This window comes from Euprymna scolopes, chromosome 26 (assembly GCF_053919585.1).
Source record: "Euprymna scolopes isolate OS-2025 chromosome 26, ASM5391958v1, whole genome shotgun sequence".
Lineage (NCBI taxonomy): Eukaryota > Metazoa > Mollusca > Cephalopoda > Sepiida > Sepiolidae > Euprymna > Euprymna scolopes.
This window is the reverse complement of record NC_136507.1, coordinates 1188137-1212637: the sequence shown is the minus strand read 5'-3', so window position 1 is coordinate 1212637 and position 24501 is coordinate 1188137. Positions and strand designations below refer to the sequence as shown.

General features: G+C 36.6%; 1 protein-coding gene across 1 annotated transcript in view; it reads left to right on the top strand.

The window, feature by feature from the left end:
* The window catches only part of LOC145247883 (TATA-binding protein-associated factor 172-like), a 303920-nt gene that overhangs the window by 23507 nt on the left and 255912 nt on the right, over positions 1–24501 (top strand). Inside the window, exon 7 of the mRNA XM_080109494.1 lies at positions 7340–7508. Coding sequence (XP_079965620.1) covers positions 7340–7508 — 169 coding nt within the window. The remainder of the gene's footprint in view (positions 1–7339; positions 7509–24501) is intronic.

Here is a 24501-nt window from a genome sequence, read left to right as displayed (position 1 = left end):
CAAAATTAAATCCTTAAATAAGAGAAAAACCCAGGTTGTTCTTGATGGTCATACTTCAAAACAATATAAATGCTGGTGTACCTCAGGGGTCGATCCTTAGACCTTTATCATTCCTGATATTCATAAATGACATCCCTCATAAAATTGTCTCTTATATGAGTATATTTGCTGATGACACCACGATCTATAACAGACATGAGGAGAAAACAAATGAATATCCAAGGTAATAGCGGAAACCCTAAAGAAAGACCAGAGATGGGGTTAAAAATGGATGGTCACATTCAATGCTGCAAAGACTAAGCTTTTTTCCTTTAATAACTGCAAGAAACTTTCTCAACTACTAATAGCCATGACATTACTTGAAAGTACTTCTTTCAAACTCCTTGGCTTAACGTTCACAAGGAACATGAGTTTGAACAGATACATTGAGGGCATTGCCAGGGCTGCTGCAAAGAAGGTAGGCTCTCTCAACCATGTTAGAAAGCTACTTATGCCTGAGAGTATCCTGTACCTCTACAAGGCCACCATTTTCCCATGTATGGAGTATTGTTGCCACATTTGGGCTGGTGCATCTGCTATTAATCTCACCCTCTTACACAGGGTTCAAAACAGAGTTGCCAGCTTAATAGGTCCTGCACTATACGTTAGGCTTCAACCGCTGTTCCATCAATGAAATATTGCATTCCTCTGCCTGTTTTACAAGTACTTTTATGGTAGATGCTCTGACAAACTATAAGCCCTTCTACCCCCTCAACGACAAACAGCAAAATCCCACCCCTACACAGTAGAAATCCCAAGATGTAAGAAATTAGTTTCTTCTCTAGGACTGCTAGAATTTGAAATTCCCTTCTGGGTTCTGCTTGCTGCTTCCCTGACTGTACTGACATGCAGAAGTTCAAATATAATGTGAACAGACATCTTGCTGCTCAACTCTCTACATAGTACTTCTGAAATTTTTACCCCAGATAGTAGCCACCTACATCAAAGTGGCACTATGCCTTGTTTGGGGTGAAAATGCAATAATAAAAAAAAAAATTGGAAAAGTGAACAAACATCCTTATCCCTCAAACTGAAATACAAACACTGTTAGAACCTCAAAAAGAGTCAATTGGGAAAAATTCAAGTGGCGATGCCATTGCAAATTGACTCCAAAATTAACCAAAATGAAAACCCCACCACCCATTTAACTAATACATTAATACCAATAGCAAAAGAAAGTATACCCAGAACATCTCTGTAAAACAAAGCAAACCATAGTTTGATTATGAAGGTAGAAAAAGCCAAGCAGCTCTAAGAAAATTTCTAAACAAGTCAAACCTAAATAAATTAGATAAAAAAAAAAAATGGCTAAACTGCATATCAAAAATGAACACCAATATAAATGTAAAACCCTATGGGACATAGTAATAAAAATATCGCTGCACGCATATGATAAAGAAAGTATCAATACAACTTCTAAAATACCTAATATACAACTATAGAAAAGCAGTAAACCTCCTAACAGAAATCTTTGGGGAGGGGGGGGAACTCTACTCTAAAAAATACTAATAATTTTTTTAAAAATCAATGTAAAAAAAAAAAAGAACAGATTAATTTCTAAAGAAAATTTCCAAATAGGACTACAGTCGCCCATAACACAGCCACCAACCCTAATGAAATCAACTAGGAATTCTTAAGAGACTTACCAAATAATCGAGAGAATACCTACTGTCCATCCATAATAATATATGGATAACAGACAATCTCCTTAAACTATGGAAATAATCTATTATAATCGATCTAGACAAAAATGAAAATTCTTTGCATACTCAATAAAATACAGATTCATTGCACTGATCAATGCATTGCATGAAAATAATAGTGAATACTATTTGGGAGGAAAAAAAATTAAACTTATCACAAACTTATAATCAGTATATCGGAAAAATAGAGGGAGTATTGAGCAATTAGTTCACCTAAATGGTTTATCAAAAAAATATCTGGCATATTCGTAGACCTAGCAAAATCATGGGACACGATATATAGTATAAAAAGAGAATTAAAACTACTTAGAATGAAAGGTAAATTACCTATATTCATAGGTAATTTCTTAATAGAAAGAAATTTTAAAATACAAATAATAAACATACTTTCAGACACTAGGATACAAGTAATGGCTGTGCCACAAGAAAGTATATTGTTTGTTACTTTATTCAATATAAAAATTAACAATATTGTAAAATCTGAAACCTGGTATTAAAGGATCATTATATGTAGATTACTTTTTAATTTGCAATACATCCAGAAGCACCGTTAGAATTGAAAGCTACCTACAACAATGTCCGAATATTTATTCAGTCTATTGGCGATGGAAAACCGTTTTAAAATATCTAGAAATAAAACCAAATGTATACCTTTCTGTCACAGAAAATGCACTGTGGTTCAGGTTTAAAACTGGAAGGGATAGAAATACCTGTGGTATAACAGCATAAATTTCTTGGAACAATCTTTAACTCAAAACTAACATTTATTTCCCTGCATAAAACAATTAAGAATAAAATGCAATAAAGCCATCCAATTGATGAAAATAGTGGCATACACTGAAGTGCAGACAAATACACATTATTCACATTTTGCAGAACACTAGTATGATCAAAACTGAACTATACTTTGTCTACTGATTAGCCTGAACATCCTATCTAAAAACATTAACAACTGTTCACCACCAAGAACTGCAAAAGTGTGTATATAGAAGCATATGAAACTCTTGTATTCCTATGAAGATAGAAGCTATTCTTACAATTTTAAAGCTAAAATCATGGCCACTAAACCCTGTATATAATACCATATCCAAACCAAAATATTAGGAACTGTAAAATAAAAAAATTAAACCATAAAACCTATTTGCTTCCAAATATAATCTATGATTAGAGAAGCTAACATTCCAGCTCAAAAATATACACAAGAAATCGCAGCATAGGTGGAGCAGTAATGCAGCCAATAAATTGTTGAAAATACAACCCAACAATTGAAACAGGACCATAGGAAGTCATAAAGGAAGGAGATTGTTCTCTTTCAACTCTGTATTAGTGCTACCAGATCAGGCTGTCTGAAGATATTGACTGCCTGAGATGAAATGCACCCAATATTGATGTTTTTGTTTTTCTATTCCCTTTTGCAAAACCCAAAAAAAAAACAACAGCTCACCTTTCCCCCCTTTTCTTTTTCTCATTTCCCTTTTCTCTTTCACACACTTCCTGACTGGTTTCTTAACTTAAAATGTACCAAACATTAATACTACAATCTTTTTCCCTATCCCATTGCAAAACTTATTCATGTTCTGCAGAAGAGAGAACAAAAACAATAAAATCCATTATAAGAAAACCAAACCAAACACTATAAACTAGTGATTGAAGATACAAAGAGCTTGAGGAATAAAAAAAAAAAAAAATCTCTCTACAAAATAACTGGATACAACATGAATAACCCTAAAATTAACTGTGATAAAAATTACTAAATCAAACATCACAAAGAAATGCTTGAAGTACTTGAAACATAAAGACTTTACACAATTAAAGGCCCTGTTAGTGGAATACACCAACTACTCCCTTGCAGAAGGTAAAATTCCTTCAATAGGAACCAACCGAAATGAATTACTTCTACTAATATCCAATATTTGCCCTACAATAATTTGCCTGCAAGAGACCTTTTTAAAGCCATCTGAAAATTTCAATCTCCATAGCTTCACAGAATATAACCACTCAACAAATAACCCAAATAGAGATTCTGGGGAAACCTCATTCTCATTAACAAAAACACATCATAAATGTGGATGCTGCGCACTCCTGGATAATGTCACAGTGAAAAGACGTCTCTCTGATAGTGAATCAATTTTTACTGGTGAAGCCACAGCTATCATTCTAGCACTTAATCTGATAGCTGACAATGAAAGTGACATGTTCGTCATATTCTCCAATTCACTCTTTATACTTTCATCGATCCATAATAAGAACCTAAATAATCGGAATTGTAAAACTCATAAACAAACTAAATAAATAACCAAAAACAAAAACATTATCTTTTGTTGGATTCCAAGCCACATCGGCATTCAGGGTAATATGAAAGGAGACATGGCTACAAGAAAGTCACTGAGAGAGGGCATCTTCAATAGAAAGGTCCCATATACTGACCTAAAACCCACAATCAAAAATGCATCTTATCCAAATGGCAGAAACATTGATCGACCTAGCGAGACAACAAACTCTTCCAAATTAAACTCAGTTTGAGAAAGTGGACACGTGCTTCGAGAAAGTCAAGAAAGGAAGAGGTAATCCTATCTCGAATTAGGATAGGACACACCTTTTCCTCCTATTCCTGGCTACTAAGAGGCATAGAACCGTCCAAATGCCCCATATGCCAGGCAGCTTATAGTGTAAAAGATATGCTAATTGACTGTACACCCCTGGCATCAATATTACAAAACATAAAACCTAAAAATTATACTTGAAGATACTAGCATTGACAAAATTCTAGTCTTTCTTCGGAGGATAGACTTAACTAAGCAAAATTTAATTTTACTATATATTTTTAAAATTAATATGTAAACATGAACATAAATCTATCACTTTGAACGCGATCATACATAATTAAACTTTCATATGATGCAAACCTAACATCTTACGAATCCTACATAGACTTATGTCCTTTTACAAAAGCAAAAACGTCCTTTTGATTTAAACTTGCCATATAAACATATAACTACATAAACTGCTGTCACATTTATATCTACAAAAAATAAAATAAATAAAAATTAATATCCCCCAAATTAAAACTGAATCACTAATAGATAACCAAATTAAAACTGAATCACTAATAGATAACCAAATTAAAACTGAATCACGAATAGATAACCAAAAACAGTTGATTTACTGTAAAACAAAGCAAACAAACATTCCTACTTGAGCAACAGCTAACACTGGCGTATTTGTTAAGTCTGATGCACAATAAAACACTTTTGTGTAAGAATGTGTTGATTTTACTTCTATTCAACAAAGTAATAATATCATAGTGGAAATCATAATTTCTTTTTAGAAGATGGTGGGTTTCTAGTCCAAAATCAACCAAACTACTCTGTAGATTAAAAAGGAACATGCATTAATTGCATTTCAAATTCACAAAATACACGTATATATAAAAAAATTACAAGTAATCTCTATACAACACTAAATATTTTAAATGTTTAAAAATAATATGAACCTCAAGCATAAGATCCTTTTACCAAAATAAATGGAGTCTACATTAAATGACTCAAAAAGGTTAATATGCCATAAAAACATTTTTTTTTTTTTTTAACAAAGAAGTCACCACTTATCAAGGCCTGGAGGTCACTCGTGGATAAAGTTAATGATTGTACAGTAGTCAATGGGAGTATATCGTAGTAATTATTAGTAGTGGAAATTGGGTAAATTGAATTACTTAAAGGGGACGACGACTCAAGAACTTGTTTACATTGGACTTGACGACGATCATATTGTAGTTAGCTGGAAAGCAGGCGAGCAGAAGAGTTCCAAAAGCATTCAGTTCTAAGAAAGTAGCTTTGTTCATGGAGTCTACGTTTAGGTTTAGGCACAGATAAAGAGTGGGGGAAATTATTAATAGTGGTTTCAGCTAGACGAGTGTTTTTCATGAAAGTTTGGTCAGGAGGGACCATAAATTGGAGCTCAGACGAGCACTTGCCATGAAAATAATGATAAAGCAGAGCAGACGCAATATCTCTTCTGTAGTAAAGAGGTTGCAGGTAAGAGAAAATAGTATTCCCCACTAGCAACATTAACATTAAGCAAACTTAGGTCTGAAGGCAGAACTCTCAGATGGGGTGTTAATAGTCATCACGTTTTGTAGTTAAGAAGGCTTCTTGTAATTGTTAAAAGAAAGAAGTTTAGTTTTAGTAATATTAAATAAGATCAGACCCACATGCCTTGGAGGTGTCTAGGTTTTTTATATTATCACAAGCTTGGGAACAGGTGATTTTCAGGTTGAGTGTGGCTTTTGTCTGCTAAGGAAAATCTAGGAGGGAGTGGTTTGATGGGTCAAAAGTGCAGTTTGAGGCAAACCATCGGGTAAGCAGGTAAGCCTTCTTGGTTGCCATGCAAACAACCTCGAGGTTTTTATATAGTGGGGGAATTATTGACTGCCCATTATTTACTATACTGTTATAGATTTTCCAGAAATTATAAGTTCCTATTTTCTACAATTATTTCACTCTTACAATTTTTTTTAGCTTAATTAAATTTTTTCCTATATCTGGACTTATGTCAGATAAATCTGCAGTATGCAGCTGCCTTTGAGCAATGGCAGCTGCACAAGTAGACGGGAGCCGTGTGGGAAAATGTGTTTCAATTTCTGCTTTAAAACATTCAGTAATCTCATTTGCACACTGTTCCGCAGAAAGAAAGAAGAGATATTTCCCCATGGAACATCTCTGATGTGCTTCTTGGTGGCTTCCTAGTCAGTCATTTGTTAGTACCTTGTCATTTTAAGCAAGGGTTCTATAACTAGGGATCAAGAATTCAAGGTGACCTCTCTCATTATTGCAACATGAACAGCATTTCCTAGTGGGCAATGGAAATTTGTTCCGCAATTCTTGTGAACTGCGGTCAGAAATAGGTCTAGAAGGGAGACTTGCGGATCTTGTTGATCTGGTAGATAGGTTGGAAATATTGCTGCCTGTGTCAGGGAATGTGATATAGAAAAGTTATGTGATGCTTCCAACCAAATAATGAAATAATGAAAATAAATTAAATCAGTTTAAAATTTATCCTATGATTGTTTTTTTCTCATCAACATATGCTTATTAGTAATATACAGATTCTATGTCCCTACTACAGATATTGTAAATTAAAAAATGTTCAATAATCACTTAATCTGTAAAAAAAAAGAATAGAAATAAAATTAGCAGTTTAAAATTGCAAAAAAAAAAATCATCGACACACTGTATAGTTCTACATCATGACTTGATATGCTTTCAAATTTTCACTTGCTGAAAATCGGATAACACAGTTCTCTAAACTTGATATTATTTTAAACTTTCAATCATAAAAGCATTCATACATAATTGAAAGGAACTTTAATGTGTGCTCAATTTTATTAAAATTTCAAAAGAAAGAACTTATTTTATCTTCTCTTAGTCATTTATTATGCTTTTGCAGATAAAACAGTAAGCATGAATGTTGCATTATTTCTTCTATAATAAAAATAATTATTAAATGTGTAGAAAATTTCTAACTAAAATTCAGACAATTTTGATAATGAAATCTCATTAACTTTTACTGCGTCTCTGTTGTTAACCTTTCTTTTTCAGATTGTTAGGCAAGCTGTGCAAATGTATTACTTCATTTAAGTGGGACAATCCAGAAGATAAGCCAATTGATATCATCAGTAAATTAATGTGTTTTCATCTTGCGTCCAATTCTGCTTTGCAAAGATTTGTTGTTGCACAAATTATTTACATGTGGGGATGTGAAATGAAGGTAAGTTACATGCATCACTTCTGTTCTATTAGCACTAACTCTCCTATTCTTCCAAAGAACTTAGAAGATAAATATCCAAAAAGAGTTTGTACCTAAATAAATCTTTTAAATTGCATTCAGATAAATATTTCTCCCCAAAACTTTTCAAATTCATGATCATTGGCTTAACATCCATTTTACATTCTGTAGCAGAATTAGCAATAACCGAAATGAGGGGAAATAAAGAGCATACCTCGGATACGTCTTTGTTGCGGGCTGAGCGGAAAAGAGTTCCAAGATGGCATTCATGGGTTTTTATTGCTGTTGACCCCATGCAATTCTCGCAGAATCGCGTCTGCTCTCACGCGATTATGCAAATATAGAATTCCCGGCCACTATAAAGGCAGGACGCTGGAAAGCAGTCAGGCAGTGTCTTGCAGATTGTGTGTAGGTGGTTCTGGCGGTTGGATTGTTCTTTGCAACGAACCACGTATCTGTGAGAAGCGATTTTTTTTTTTTTTTTTCTGCCTTTTTTTTTTTTTTTTTCCTGCCTTTTTGTCTCCTTCTTCTTCCTTTATAGTTTGTACAGTTAAGAAATCCCTCTTTTCTAGAGGTGAGCGATGCAGGGCGAAACTGACTATTTCCTATCTTTGTTCTGATTTTTGCCTACTACATTTTGCTACAAGCTATTTCGGCTCAACCATCACGAAGGTGCAGATAAGCAGTGATATCATCAAGCTGTTCTCTGGCGAGGGAGACGTAGCATGGCTGAAAAAAGTGAGACTTGTCGCACAACTTCAGCAGGTGGATGATGTAGCAAATCTGCTACCTTTATATCTGGAAGGTGATGCACTGGCCCTCTACATGGAAATGGAGGAGGACGATCAAAAGAAGATAGACCAGATTGAGGCCCGATTAAAAGAGACATTTACTGACAATGCATTTGCAGCCTACAAAAAAATAACTATGGTTAGATGGGTTGACGAACGTGTGGATGTTTACACCAACAAAATCAGGCAGTTGGTTGGATTGGCCAGGTTCACAGGAGATGGCCTAGAGACTCACAAAATTGACTTTTGTCACTGGGTTCCCTGACGTCATCTCAATTGCTCTTCAACAGGTGCCGAACATCAAAGCCCTGACCATGGGGGAGCTAATGTCGAGAGCAAGAATTTTGACGACAACTGGAGAACAAAATCAGGACGTGGTTGTGGCCACACACTCACCCAACAACAACAGGGCCAAGAATATTCCTGTTAGTGTGACCTGTTTTAAATGCAATGTTAAAAGCCACCTTGCAAAGGACTGTCGAAAACGTGGAACAGATTGTTACTTGTGCGGTGAGAGTGGACACTGCGCTTGGAACTGCTCGGGAAACGAGCAAGGGGAGGACGCATAACGCCAGTCTCCTTCCCCACCAAGATCCGAACACGACGCTCCCAGTGACAGGCATCCATGTTGACAGGACGCGATATTTGGTGCTTATTGATACAGGATGCTCTGGGATGATTTTACATGCAGACCAGTGCTGGTTTTGGAGAAAAACGAACGTGAATGTTGAAACGATTGGTGGAATATCCCATGCATGCTGCGATGTTGGAGCAGTCTCTGTATCCACTGGTGAAGGTGTGTCTGCCAGAATCGATGTGTTGGTGGTGCGTGGCAAACTGCTGGGGTTTGATTTACTTCTAGGGATCGACGCCATAAAAGCTCTGGGAGGCGTCGTTGTCGAGCCTACAGGACCAGTGCGGCTGGGCGGCAGGAAAAGTATTAAATGCGCAGCCATTTCTATAAATGAACTGGATTTCACCGCCACTTTTGACCATCAAAACCGAACATGGACCGCATTGTGGAAGTGGTCTGAGGACCACCCCTCTGAAAGGCTACACGATCGAGTGTCAGAATACCCAGTGCTGGCAGAAATCTGTGAAGAATACACGCAGGAGTTCCGCATCTGGATAGATAATGGTTGGCTTGTGCCATACCCAGAGGATAAATTGGGACCCCCCAAAGGCCTAATTCCCCTGATGGCTGTGATACAGCAGAACAAAACCAAAGTGCGCCCGGTGATGGACTACCGGGAGCTAAATCATTACGTAGACACATTTACGACCTAGCAAATGTTTGTGCGGCTAAGCTGCGCGAATGGAGACAAAAAGGTGCTAATGTGTCTCTACTGGACCTCAGGAGAGCATACCTACAAGTCCGAGTCCATGAGACACTGTGGCCATACCAGACTGAAAATCGATGGGGAAAAATACTATCGGACCCGTCTGGGGTTCGGTTTGAATGTGGCTCCCCTGATAATGAGAGCAATTGTCAGTGAAGTATTATCCCAGGAAAAAGTTCTAAGCATCTGCTTACATTGATGACATTTTTATCAATGAAGACGTGGTGCCCGTGACCCATGTAAGAGAACACCTAGCACAGTTCGGGTTGGAGTGCAAGAACCCGGAGCGGTTGAAGGACGGTGCACAGGTGCTGGGATTGGCGGTCAGGATGGAACGCAGTGAACTGCGATGGAAGCAAGGAAATGCAATTCAAGAGGCTCCCAGCATTGTTACGCAACGAACAATGTTCTTCCTGTGTGGTTGACTTGTCAGGCACTTTCTGGTGTGCAGTTGGCTTTGTGTGGCTTGTGGAATACTCAGAAGTTCGGAAACAAAGGGCTGGGATGATGAAGCGAGAGATGCCGTGCTGCATCGTATGATGTTCGAGACCTTAGAATCTGTGCAGCAGAACGATCCGACCCGGGGAAATTGGTGTGTGGACAGCAAAGAGCTGAATGTATGGGTCGATGTTGCTCCCTAGCAATTGGTGCAGCCTTGGAGATGCGTGAAACTGTTGGAAGATGCATGTTGGCTGTGACCTGAAGATAACTCAACATATCAACTTAGCTGAACTTGATGCCGTATTGAAAAGCATCAATTTGGTTCTTCAATGGCAGAGCAAGATGCTACACATAAAGACAGATTCTGTCTGCGTATACCATTGGGTCTCGGACACGCTAAATGGAAAGACGCAAGTACGCACCAAAGCAGCAAGCAAGATGCTTATTAGGAGGTGACTAAGCACTCTCAAGTAGCTTGTGAAAGAGTAAGGGCTGACAGTGGACGTGGCACTGGTTCCATCAGCATGAAACATCACTGACCAATTGACACGAGTACCACAGCGGTGGTTTGAGGCAATGAAAAAGAAAAACGGGCTTGACCCGGTGATAGGCGCGGTTCATACAGACGAGCTGGATGAGAGTCAAATCATGGCTATTCACAAAGGTAGTGAACATCCGGGGGAGCAACGCACTACCTACTTTGTCAGGAGAAGTTGCCCAACCACGACAAAAGCAACCATTAAAACGGTCATACAGAACTGTGAGGAATGTCAGTCCATTGACCCAGCGCCGGTCAAGTGGGAAAAGGGAAAGCTGGAAGTGAATGAGAATTGACGGAGAATTGGAATGGATATCACGCATTATGGCACCTTCCATTTTTTAACTCTAATAGACTGTGGTCCATCGAGTTTCTCCATTTGGAGGAAATTGGTGAGGCAGGACACGGCAAGCGTTATTCATCAGTTGGAGGCAGTGTTCCTCGAGCGTGGCTCGCCGCATGAAATCCTTTTAGACAATGACACAGCTTTCTGCAGCAACGTGTTCCAAGCATTTGCACATAAATGGGGAGTTCACTTGCGATTCTGTTGTGCATATGCTCTAGCCGGGAATGGCATAGCGGAGCAATGTCACCGTACAGTGAAACGAATAGCAGCTAGAATGCGCTGTCCCATACAGGAGGCTGTCTACTGGTATAACATCACACCAAGAAACGACACATCTCCCTTCACTGTTCTTGACAACAGGATTTATCAATATGAAGTTCGAGTAAAGGAAACCAATCTCGCAACTGCATCCCCAGGTACCAAGAACAGCTCTTACCAGGTTGGAGATCGTGTGTGGGTCAAAAGACCACAAAATCGATGTACCACGAGGTTCGGCAAGGGTGAGGTGACCAAGGTAATCAGCCTTCAATCGATTTTGGTGGACGGTGTGTCTCGCCACGTGAAGGATCTGCGCCCACACCATTATTTTGTTACATCAGAGGAAGAGGAAGATTCAGACAGTATGATATCTTCTGAAAGGACAGAGAGTATGATGCAGGACGACGGAGAGGATTTTGAGCCATATAATGCACATACCGAAGAAGCAGAAGAAGGACCACCTGTCTTGCCTTTACGAAGGAGTACTCGACAAAGACGGATACTGCCCCCTGCCCTGATTGTGACCCCGGTTCTTTGAAGAAATACCCGACAAAGACCACTGCCCCCCTGCCCTGTCATGAGATCAGAGAGGGGGTATAACAGAATTATCAATAACCGAAATGAAGGGAAATAAAGAGCTTACTTGGGATACGTCTGTGTTGTGGGCTGAGTGGAAGAGAGTTCCAAGATGGCGTCCATGGGTTTTTATTGCCGTTGACCCCATGCAATTCTCACAGAATTGCGTCTGCTCTTGCACAATTATGCAAATATATAATTCCCAGCTGCTTTAAAGGCAGGACGCTGGAAAGCAGTCAGGCAGTGTCCTGCAGATTGTGTGTAGGTGGTTCTGGCGGTTGGATTGTTCTTTGTGACGAACCACGTATCTGCGAGAAGCGAATTTTTTTCTTCTGCTTTTTTTTTGTCTGCTTCTTCTTTCTCTACGGTTATTACAGCCAAGAAATTCCTCTCCTAGAGGTGGACGATGCAGGGCGAAACTGACTATTTCCTATCTTTGTTCCTGATTTTTGCCTACTACATTTTGCTACACATTCTGGCATACAAAAATTAACTTCCAAACTAACCTATTCTGGCTACATTTTTATGTATCCCTCTTTCTTTATTATCTCTTTCAGTCTATTATTATCACTTTATCCCATTTATCAGTCAAATCAGTCAAACACAAGATTTATATAAACATTTTAAAAGTTTAGAAAAATTGGCCAATGTGAAATATGAAAATTTAACAATTATCTGCCTGCAAAAACAGTGCATATTTATGAAATAGAAACAAACAACCTCATCTACATTTTGTTTATTTTGTTCAATAATTGTATTGTTCTGGAATAAAATTTTGAAGTTTTGAGAATCAAACTTTAATTCCATGTTTTAGTCGCTGATGACCATATTGTTTTTCCATACACCAAAGATATTTTACAATCTATAACTTTCAAAACACAAGTTTTTAATATAGAATAAATTTTAAGCATTTTTTTTAACCTTGTTTAAAAGGAAATGAAGAGATTAAAAATATAATCATTGATATTTAAAGAATTAAGCGATCTCACATATTTACAGATTCAGTTCTGGTTTGGAAATTCATCGGAAGTAAAATGTGTTACTTAATTTGAAGAGCCCATTAAAAATGTAGGTCAAAACATAAAGAACATCCGTAAACTATAATAATATCAAAAGTAAAATATTGTTATAACTATAATAAATATTGTTATAACTATAATAAATATTGTTATAACTATAATAAATAAGAATATCTGTAAACTGATTTTTTAAAATAAATGTTTATTTACATATTTTTAAAAATCGTAAATTACAAAAATATTTTTACAGGAATATTAAAAGTGAAATATTTTTAAAAATATAATAAAGTAAAAAAAAAATAAATTAATCTGTATGAAATTGAATGTATGTTTAAATAAATGGAAAAGAAAATGTTTACTTAACATAATTAAAAAATTTTTCATACATAATAAATTAATATAAGAAAGTATGCTTTTGTCTATTATATAAATATAAAGTCTGTTATTGTGTGTATGTTTCAGCTAAAAGTTAAAAAATACAAAATGGACCTCTATGAATATGGTATTATTAAAACAGCTGATTCTTCGAATGTGTAATATTGAAAATTCAGAAAAAAATATTAATTTTTCTGTCTTAACGACTGCAGAATCTGATAGGGAGGTCGCACATTATATTGTCTTTTTCTAAATGAGTTGAACAGCTGCGCATGCATGAAGCCTTCATATCTCGGATATATTAAATGCATGAATTTGCAATATTGTTATGACCATCGCCATAGCTGAACGAACATGAGGGTTGTCTCAAATTTTTGGTTTTGCACCTACCTTATGGCAGACACATTGTTTTTTTTATTTTTAGCATATTTTGAAAACATTTCAGTAGGCTTTTGCATTCAAACAAGGTTAAAAGATTTTTAAAATATTTTTTTGTACTTTGTATTATTCACTTAACAGTTAAATTAAAATAGTAATACACACGGACGAAAAAAAAACGCTTTGGATAATTACAAATTTCAGGGTAGTTCTACTAAAATAGCCATATTTTTCAAACCAAAGCACTTCAAGTCTTCAAATTACTACTGTTTTGTTCGAAAATGAATATACTTTCAAATGAATTAATAAATATGAATGTACATTATATATTTTAAGAGTTTTAAGCAAATAAAGTGATAAAAATGTGAACGTCATAAAATGGCGTTTTCGGTAAGGTTTTATAATGACCCTCCCTGTTTTCTAAAGGTCCGTACCATGATTATATGAAGAATTTCGTCATGAAATTTGGAAACCAATCAGAAGAGGTGTTAATCTTAATACTGTCAAGTGTCAGAAATATTTTTGACCATTTCTTTTTTTGTTGTGTTAAAAATAAGACTTTAATATGACAAGTATCGAACATTTTGAAAAAAAATTTAATCGGACACCTACTAGTAAATAAATCATTCTTTTTACTATCTTTATCAATTAGAAGTATTATTTTATGTTGAGTAGGACCGCGGTAATTGATAATAATTTAAAAGGACCTACCCGAAAAAAATGTTTATTTTTCGAGTTTGGTCAAATTAAGTTAGTATTAGTAGCAGCAGCAGCAGCACTGCAGCAGTTGTAGTATTAGTCATAGCACAGTGTAAACAACGCGTTCTTTAATTTTTATTCACGAACGAATTAAGAAAAGCATGAAAATATGAATATAAATGGTCTGATATGTTTAATTAGAGAATGTTATCAGAATAACATTAGTTTAGAATTATTCGGTTTTCAGAATGTATAATAACAACAATCCCAACCAATTTGGCATTATGAATCCATTATAATTTCTCACATTTCTGGTCAAATTTAAAAACATGGTTAAAAAACAAAGTAAACTTTTGTAGATATATAGCTTGCATGCACTTTTATTCATTGCATTAGTTTTGAACAGCGAATTAAAACAATGTTTTACTGCGAACAGCCACAAATGTTTTTTTTTCAAAATCAAAAGATGTATGAAAATCTCGTTTGTATTACTATACACATAGATTTGAAAAAGTTGTCAAAAAACAAATATATGACAAATAAATGTTATCAAAGGCAAGATAAGTTACTTTTCTACCTAACTGGATATGTTTTTAGTGTTTATATTTAATGTAACATGTTTATTCAGCTCGAAAAACATAGTTTACCGATGTATTTGAAAATTTAAAATGGCGGCCGACTCTCTCTTTGAGGCGGTAAGTTTGGGAAATTGGGTTTTAAATAAAAAAAAAAAAATAGACAAAATACTGTTAGAAACTATTCGGCGGGTTTTTAACAGTATTTTATCTAGTTTTTTATTTTTAACTCATTTTCCCAAACTTACCATGTGAAAGAGATAGTCGGTCGCCATTTTTAACTTTCCAATAGATCGGTAAGCACTGTATGGTTTTCAAGCTGAATAAACATGTTACATTAAATAAAAACATGCTTTGCATAACATTTATTTGTTATAATTTTATTTTTTTATTTTTTATTTTTTTGGACAACTTTTTCGTACCTCTATGGCAAGTAATACAAACGCACAAATAGTGTTGACTGTTGAGCATTTCCAGAGAACAAGACAAATGTCAGTTGACACTTAAATATTTGAAGTCTTGGTAACGACTTAAAAATAAATAGTAAAACAAAATACTGTTAGCAACCCACCTACTAAAGTTATGTGTGGCAAGTCTCCTCCTAAAACACTCTTTAACCCTAACAATAACACTAAGTTCGAGTGGCAACCCCCCCCCAACAAAATACCTCTGTAAGCCACATACAAGCGTCTAAAACAAACAAGCAAAAAATAGATCCTTCCTTAAAGAAAAATGCACATAAAAAATAAATTGGTTAACTGCCCTAAAATGCTGGAAATGGTGAATTATTTTACATTACATTTTTGTGAAACTAACCGCCCCCCCCTCTAATATTGTTTTTGTTTCTGTCAAGTCTTCAGTATGTTCCCACATAATTTTCCTTAGCCCTACAATTAATTCAAAGTCCGAATGGCAACCCTCCCCATATTCTCATTGCATAGAAACCCTCTTAAAACCACACATAATTGTCTTAAAAAAAATAAAACAAAAAGCATACAGGATTTATCTCCCATAAAAAAAAAACAGTTAACTGCCCTAAAACGCTGGAATGACCTGTAATGGGGAATTATTTTACATTCAATTCTAAAAGAATTTGTTTATCTTTCATTAAAGTTTTTCATGGCATTTCATACATAATTGCCTAAAAAGGTAGAATCACATTTTGGAGGGGTGGTCAGAAGGGGTTGGGTGGGGTTAAACAAAAGGTGTTAATCTACAATAATACCAAAGAAATATTGCAATATATTCATTTTTAAATGGTCCTATGTTTAGATTTAAGTTTTTTTTTGTACGTAATGCACATTACAATTCAACTTTGAGTTCTCCAACTTCTTTTCTATTTATGGATACATGGCATTTTTAAGGAATTGCAGCATATTTATGCACATTTACTGCAGATTATTTGGAAACCATGGACTTTTGGATATTTTCAGTTGCATATTCTGATTCCTTGTACAAAAATACACTTATACGGTAAATTTCATTGCTTAGTCTTGTGTTTTAACAAAGATATGACATTTTTACTGAAAAAGTAGTGTAAAAAATGTGACAAAACGCATATGGTCTTAAAGAGGGGAAAATATCCAAACGTGTGAGGCACAAAAATAGTCATAACTTCCTTAATTTTTATTGGAGTTAAAAAATTTTAAAAGATCCTTTCTTAGCTCATCAAGCTTTCTATAGATACCAATATTGAAATATTTTAAACTATTTCAGTTTTTTTCATGTGTATTGCTATTTGTTTATAGATTTTTTTGTGTGCGTTTCAGCACACAAAAATTCTCATGTTTATATGCTTTTGTCACTACTTCTATCGACGCATAAACATTTTTTATTCAATTCTTTTCAAATTTTAGGACAAAAGAAATTTATAAATTCGCTATTAAATAGCGTTTGAACACAGTTTCTATTTTTACTTTGTACTACAAAATGTTAACTTTGAGATGTTTTATTTGCGACTCGAAAACCAAGTACAACAACCCAAAAAAAATAATGTTCATTGTCGGCTATTCTTTTTCAAATAATTTATTTTTAAAAAAAAATTTTCTTTTTCTGTCCATAACTAAAAAGTTGTTTTCTAAATAATAACAAAAAAAGAAAATGAATATTTTATGTTCATAAGTTGACAAACACTTGTTTCCAGATTTTTTTGTGCACGCCTCGACACACAAAAATTCTCATGTTTATGTGTTTATCACAACTTCTATCGACTCATGTATAAAAAAGTTTTATCCAATTCTTTTCAAATTTTATGGCAAAAGAAATTAATATATTCGTTATTAAATAGCGTTCGAACACAGTTTCTGTTGTGTCTGCACAAATAATTAACAAGAACACAGAAAATAAAAGTATACAATAATATATTAGGAAGAAAAGTTATATACATATTTACATGTCTTCAGATATACTTCAGTTGGAGATATTCTGGCAGGTGGCGTGTTGCATGTCTTACTGGAGGCAGCATAAACGTCTTGCCTATTTGACGGTCATTGCCGGACTCTCCCGGTATTGGTGATTGATACCTTTATATATCTCACTCACTTATGAATATCTCCGACTGAAGTATATGTGAAGACATGCAAATATGTAACTTTTCTTCCTAATATATTATTGTATACCTTTATTTTCGTGTTCTTGTTAATTATTTGTGAAGACACAACAGTATTCATGTGAACATTTTGCAAAAAGTAATCTACTGCCAGCGGGCATGCTATGCTGACAGGTTTAGTCATTAATAGTCAGATTTAAATGCGATTTCTTCGAATATACAAATCACAACAAAAATATTAAAATACCATTTTTAAGTAAATTTTATTGCGAATCCAGTTAAGTTTTATTTTGACGGAGGTAGGAGAAATGTACTTATAGTCTTTAAATCAGTAATAAGTGTCAAATTAAGTAGTAGTGTGTGCCTTATTCAGCGCTGAATGTTATGGTGTCTGATATTGTTACTTTAACAAATCATGCTTTCCTGACTGCTGGAAAACTGCTTCTGTGGTACCAGTTTACAAAAATTCTGGCAAAAGAACTGACTCATTAAATTATCGCTCCATTAGCCTCCTCCCTCTTTTCGACAAAATATTTGAGTCCATAATTAATCAAGCTAAAGTCCACCACTTTACAATTGCTAAACTTCTGTCCAACCATTAATATGGATTTAAGCAAGCCCGTTCTACTGCAGATATTTTAACTTTATTCTCTGAACGTATGTTGTGAATATGGATTATCTCCTCCTTGATAATCCAAGCTATAAAAACTGTACATTTCCGCTTGTCAAGTAGATGAGTAGTAAGATTCTTAAATGAATAAAAGATTACGAGACAGAATCTCTTGTCCTATTTTAATTACAATTTATTCAATTAAGAATGAGACAATTTATGCAACCGGAGCAATTTACCACAGATCCAGAAAGTGATTCATCAGACAAGTGCTGGAAACATTGGCGGGAGACATTTACAAATTTCATTGAGGTTCTACATTCAGAAAGACCGGATCATCTCATCAATCAATAAGCGTGTGCTCCTAACCAACTACCTGTCTCACACAGTCAATGAAATTATTTCGGATTGTGTTACCTATGAAGAAGCAATCAATGTAATGAATGCTACATACATAAAGCCTAAGAATGAGATATTTTCTAGACACCTACTTGTGACTCACCGACAAGAATCAGGGGAAAAAATGGACCATCTCCTTAGGAGCCTTAGGTCACTGGGCAAAGATTGCAACTTCTGCCTAATGACGACATTAGAGGCCCGAGAGTAACACATTTTGGATGCTTTCATTAACGGCCTAATTAATGCTTAGGTAAGACAACATTTTCTTGAGAATAAGACCTTTACATTTAAAACAGCTTACAAGCAAGCCTATACCTTCGAATGTGCTATAAAGCAGTCTAGTTCTTATTTACAGTCAAACACTGTGGGCGATGCGCTAAGTCAATCTGTTCCTACTGTTCGCCCTCCCTTCCTCTTCGCTATAGTCCAACGAAGCTTCAAGAACAATCGGTCACTGCCGCTTTTAAAATGCTACATAACAATCTCTGTCACCCGGGCATTATTTGAATGGTTCATGCTGTGAGGTGTAGAAACTTGCCTTTCTCAGTTGAGAAGGTAAAAAGAATTACAAATTCCTGCCAAACATGTGCTAAAATAAAGCCTGGCGTTTTAATGAAAGCAACACAACTGTTTGAAAGACTCAATCTTGATTTTAAAGGACCGCTACCAAGCAAAACAAAGAACCAATATATATTAACTATTGTTGACGAATATTCACAGATTCCTTTTGCCTTCCCTTGCTCAGATATATCGGCTACTGCAATTATACAATGCCTTTGTTCACTATTTGTATTTAGAGTCCCTGTCTATATACATTTTGACCGAAGGGGATTCTTTCATGTCAGAGTAGCTTTGACAATTTCCACAGGAATGAAGAGTAGCTATAAACCCTAACCCAACTCCCTACAACCGAACGCGCAAGATATAACAACATTATTTGGAAACCCGTTCAATTGGTTGCATCAAATAACGGATGTTTAATTGATAATTGGGAAAATCTCCTTATCGCATTATATGCCATTTGATCTCTATTGTGTACTGCCACGAATGCATCCCCACACCTTTTCAGCGACAGAGTTCGGTGGGAGCTTTGCTTCCATCTTGACTCTCTTGATCTGATAATGTGTTTCTAAGACGACATGCACGTTACACCAAGAACAATCCTTTGGTGGATGAGATAGAGCTCATAGAGGCGAACCCCCAGTATGCTCTAGTAAGACATGCAGATGGTAGAGAGTCTAATGTATCTTTCAGAGACCTCCCCAGAGATGTACCAGGACTGGAGACAGCCCCTAAGGACAGACAGCCTTCCTCTGACACTGAAGCCCCTCCGGAACATCATAGCACTGAAATTGCTCCTGACACATCGTCTAATGACACTGTCTCTGTTGAGGCTCCGTCAGACACTTCAGATGGACTAACACCTGAATCCCTGACAGATTAAAGACTAGCACCAAAAAACCCTGTTCATCCAGAGACTTACTCTGACGTGGAACAGCAGGCTTCTCTGAGAAGGAAACATTTCAGAGCGAGGTATTTTAGAGTCCATAGACAGACTCACACTGAAGAACCTCCCTGTTTGAGTACTCTGACCATGAATCTGACTGCCGAGGTGGCCACTGCGAGCTCGTAAGGACGTGTCCATTAAAGGGCTTTCTTCCCTATCAGTGAGAAATTTGGTGGGGAAGAATGTTGTAAATACGGATTCTCTCCTCTTTGATAATCCAAGCTATAAAAGCTATTGTCAAATAAACGAGTAGTAAGATTCTTAATTGAATAAAAATTACTCGACGGAATCCTGTTTTCATTGCAGTATCCATATGCTGGATAAGGCAGGGGAGGGCAGTTGCCCTAGATATATCTACGGCTTTTGACACGGTATGGCACAATGGTCTTCTCATGAAAATCAGGTCCTATCAAATACTTAACATAACTAAATTCTTTCTTAAATAAGAGAAGAATCCAGGTTGTCCTCGATGGTTATATGTCTAAACAATATATTATAAATGTGGGTGTACCTCAGGAGTCAATCCTTTGACCTTAATTATTCCAGATATTCATAAATGACCTCTCTGATAAAATTGTCTCTGAGATGGGTATATTTGCTGACAACACTATGCTCTATAACAGGCATGAGGGGAAAACAAATGAACACATATCCAAGACAATCGCTGAAAACTTAGAGGCATGGCTCCTGTCTGTAGTGGAATGGAATCAAAAATGGATGGTAACGTTCAATGCTGCCAAAACTAAACTTGTTTCCTGTAATAATTGCAAGAAATCTTCTCGGCTACCAATAGCTATGGCTAAATATACATTACCTGAAAGTACTTCATTATAACGTTATCTTGGCATAATGTTCACAGGAAACATGAGTTGGATCAGAAACATCAAGAACATTGCTAAGACTGCTGCAAAGAAGATGGGCTCTCTCTACCGTGCTAGAAAGTAACTTATGTCTGAAATTATCCTGTACCTCTATAATGCTATCATTCGCCCATGTATGGAGTATTGTTGTCAAATTTGGATTGGTGTATCTGCTACTAGTCTCTCACTCCTGGGCAGGGTTCAAAAGAGAGTTGCCAATCTGATGGGTCCTGAACTATCATCTAAGCTTCAACCTCTGTCCCATCGACGAAATGTTGCATCCCTCTACCTATTTTACAAGTATTTTAATGGTTACTGCCCGACAAACTACAAACCCTTGTACCCTCTCGATGTATATACCTCCAACAAAGCCGACAAGCAGTAGAGATGCCTAGATGTAAGAAAGCCTTCTACTCTAATAGTTTCTTCCTCAGAACTGCTAGACTTTGGAATTCGCTTCTGGGTTCCTGTTTCCCCAACTTTACTGACATGCAGAAGTTCAAGTGTAATGTGAACAGGCATCTTGTTGCTCAACTCCCTACATAGTATCCCTGCAACTTATGTCACTGATAGTAGCCTCCTACAGCAAAGTGGCTCTGTGCCTTGTTTAGGGTGAAAATGTCATTAAAAAAAAAAATAGGTATGTTCAAACAGAACTTCATTTCTTCTATTTATTATTTGTGGACCCGAGCAATGCCGGATATCCTTGCTTGTCTAAATATAATTAAATTAAATAATTAATACAAAGTAAAGCAAAGTAATTTGAAATTAACACTGTTTACTCTTGAATTTTCAGTTTGAATCAGTAAATATGCGAAATAACTAAGAATTCTATAGAACATAGGTCAAAAGTTTGGAATAACTTAATGAAATCAATTTCTAATTTATTATACACTGTTGGGTTTTACTGTCAATTTCTTTTTTGTTACAAATTGAATAATGTCTAATACTAGAGACATGTGCATTGTTTGTAATGCTGTCTGTATGAATACCCAAAAAGAAAATGACAATCAATGAAGCATATGATGAATGTGGAAGTAGTTTAGTAATGTGTTCATAATATCAGTAGAAAACGATGTTACTTTATCATCATGAAAGTAGATAAGTATGTGGGTCACTATATTAACATTTAATTGTAGGTTTTTTTTTTGTTTTGTTTTCATGGAGTTCACCACTTATCAAGGCCCAAGGGCCACGGGTTATTGTGTGTACAGTAATCAATGGGATAGTGTAGTATTGGAGAATTGATAAAGTGTCATTACTTAAGGGGGCGGTTGATCAGGAATTTGTTTGTGTTGGACTTGAAGATATCCAGTTTGAAGTGGGGAGGGAAACAGGCAAGCGGAAAAGAGTTCCGCAAGCGTGCAGTTCTAAGAAAGAAGCTTTGTTCATGGAATGTACGTTTTGATTTAGGCACAGATAAGGAGTGGGGAAAATTATTGACGGTGGTTTCAGCTAGTCGGGTTTTTTTTGAAAAAGATTGGCGAGAGGGGACCAGAGAATGGAGCTCAGACGAGCACTTGCCATGGAAATAACGATAGAATAAAGATAGGCTCGTTACGTCTCTTCTGTGGGAAAGAGGTTTCAGGGAAGAGAAAGGGGCATCCCCCACTAAATCACAAAGTCTATTTTGTACTCAAAGTCTACTCGAAGTCTATTTTGTACTTTTGTCAAGGCAGGATAGGCTGTTTTTAGCAGCTCCTGCCCAGATGTAGCAGCAGTACTCCATCCTTGGACGTACTTGGCTTTTATAGATAGAGAATTGCATCATTAGTGAGATATATTCTGGGGCGGTAGAAGGATCCCACCATTTTCCCAGCGACCTTGGCCACAGATTTGATGCATGTGTTCCATTTAAGATCAGGAGTAAAGGTCAAACCCAGAAGTTTATCAAAACATGGGGCCTCCCCTAGACGAGAGCCATCCATTTCAATTGATGCCAGATGGGGATCAGAGCGTTTATGATGTAGAGATCGGAGCTTGGTCTTAGATGCATTAAAGGTAACCAGCCACCTCTTCTCCCACTGTACCACGCGCTCAAGATCAGAGGAGAGAGAATCAGAGAGAACATCATCATTTACGGTCTTTGATGTGTTGCCATAGATAGTCGTGTCATCAGCATAGATGTCAATGAAAGATTTTAGTATGTGTTTTGAGAGATCATTGATGTAGATCAGGAAGAGAGTTGGGCCCAGTATGGACCCCTGAGGGACCAGCATTAATACTGTGGGCCTCTGATTTCTTCCCATCAACCACTACTCTTATGAGCCTATCAGAGAGAAATGATTTAATGATCAAGAAAACATTTCCAGTTATACCGTAGCTGGAAATCTTGTGTAGTAGGCCTTTATGCCAAACCTTATCGAAGGCCTTTGATATGTCAAGAGCAATTGCCCTTGAAATGAAGCCTTTATCAAGAGATTTGCTAATCCTATGAGATATAACCATTAGCACATCTACTGTAGATCTAGCAGAACAGAAACCATATTGCGTGTCGCTAAGAAGGTTATTTTTGCTGAGGTGGTTGACTACTTCTCTATTTATTGTGGATTCCAGCAACTTACTCATGACACACAGGAGACTTATTGGTCTGTACTGAGAGGGAGATGACTTATCACCTGAATTCTTAAATACAGGGCATACTGATGAGGTTTTCCAGGGTGTTGGGAAGCACTTCTTAAGGCAACGCTTAAGCAGTTTGGTAAGTATGGGGGCAAGTTCTGGTTGTAATTTATTTAACACTATAACTGGAATAGCGTCAGGATCAGTTGCTTTACTGGAGTCAAGGTTCTTGATTAGCTTGGCGACCTCATGCACAGATATTTGTATGTTGCATAGCGTGTTGTCTGTTATAGGAGGAAATAATGGCCTTTGTCGCACAGGGTAGAATTTGCCGCAAAGTTCTTGGCAAATAGTTTGGCCTTGTCGGATGCTGTCGAGATGACCTCTGGTCCATTGATAATGGTTGGGATAGAACGCACGTTTCTGTTCAGGATCCTATTTCCTATTTGCCAGAACTGGTGGGAACTAAGCTGCTGCTCAGCTACTTTGGATTTAACGGATTGAGCATATAGCTCTCTTGCATTTTTTATTACTCTTTTACAGTGGTTGCTGGCAGTCCTGAAAGCAGCTTTAGTTTCAGTGCATCTATTACGTTGGTAGCTATGGAAAAAGTGATTTCTGTGTGCGATGGCAGCAGCACATTCAGGGGAGAACCATGGCTGGCTGTTAGGTTTTTGTTGGAATTTTTTGGATGGTATGAATTGAGCTATGCCTACAAGTAACCATTCGGTCAGGTCTGATACTATAGAGAACACATCCTTTTTAAACATGGAATGGAGAGGTAGATCAGATACGAATGTACGGAAGCTATCCCAGTGGTCATAGAGTATACAGTACGGTGGAGAGGTACGTCTGTAGATTTATTATATTTCATTTTTATCTTAACTGATACAACTCAGTGGTCGGAGGATCCCAGGGGAGATAGGACGGAACATGAGCATAGCTCAGGGGAAGTGGATAGAAAAAGGTCTAGAAGGCTTGCGTACTGACCGGTAGTATCAAGCACACGGGTGGGCTCGCGAACAATCTGAGTGAGGTCATAGGCAATGACAAAATCATGACAGTCTTATTTGAGTGGGTCAGCTATTCCACATTATGGACATTGAAGTCACCGCAAATGTGAATGTTAGCCGAAGTAAGCAGACAGGATGTG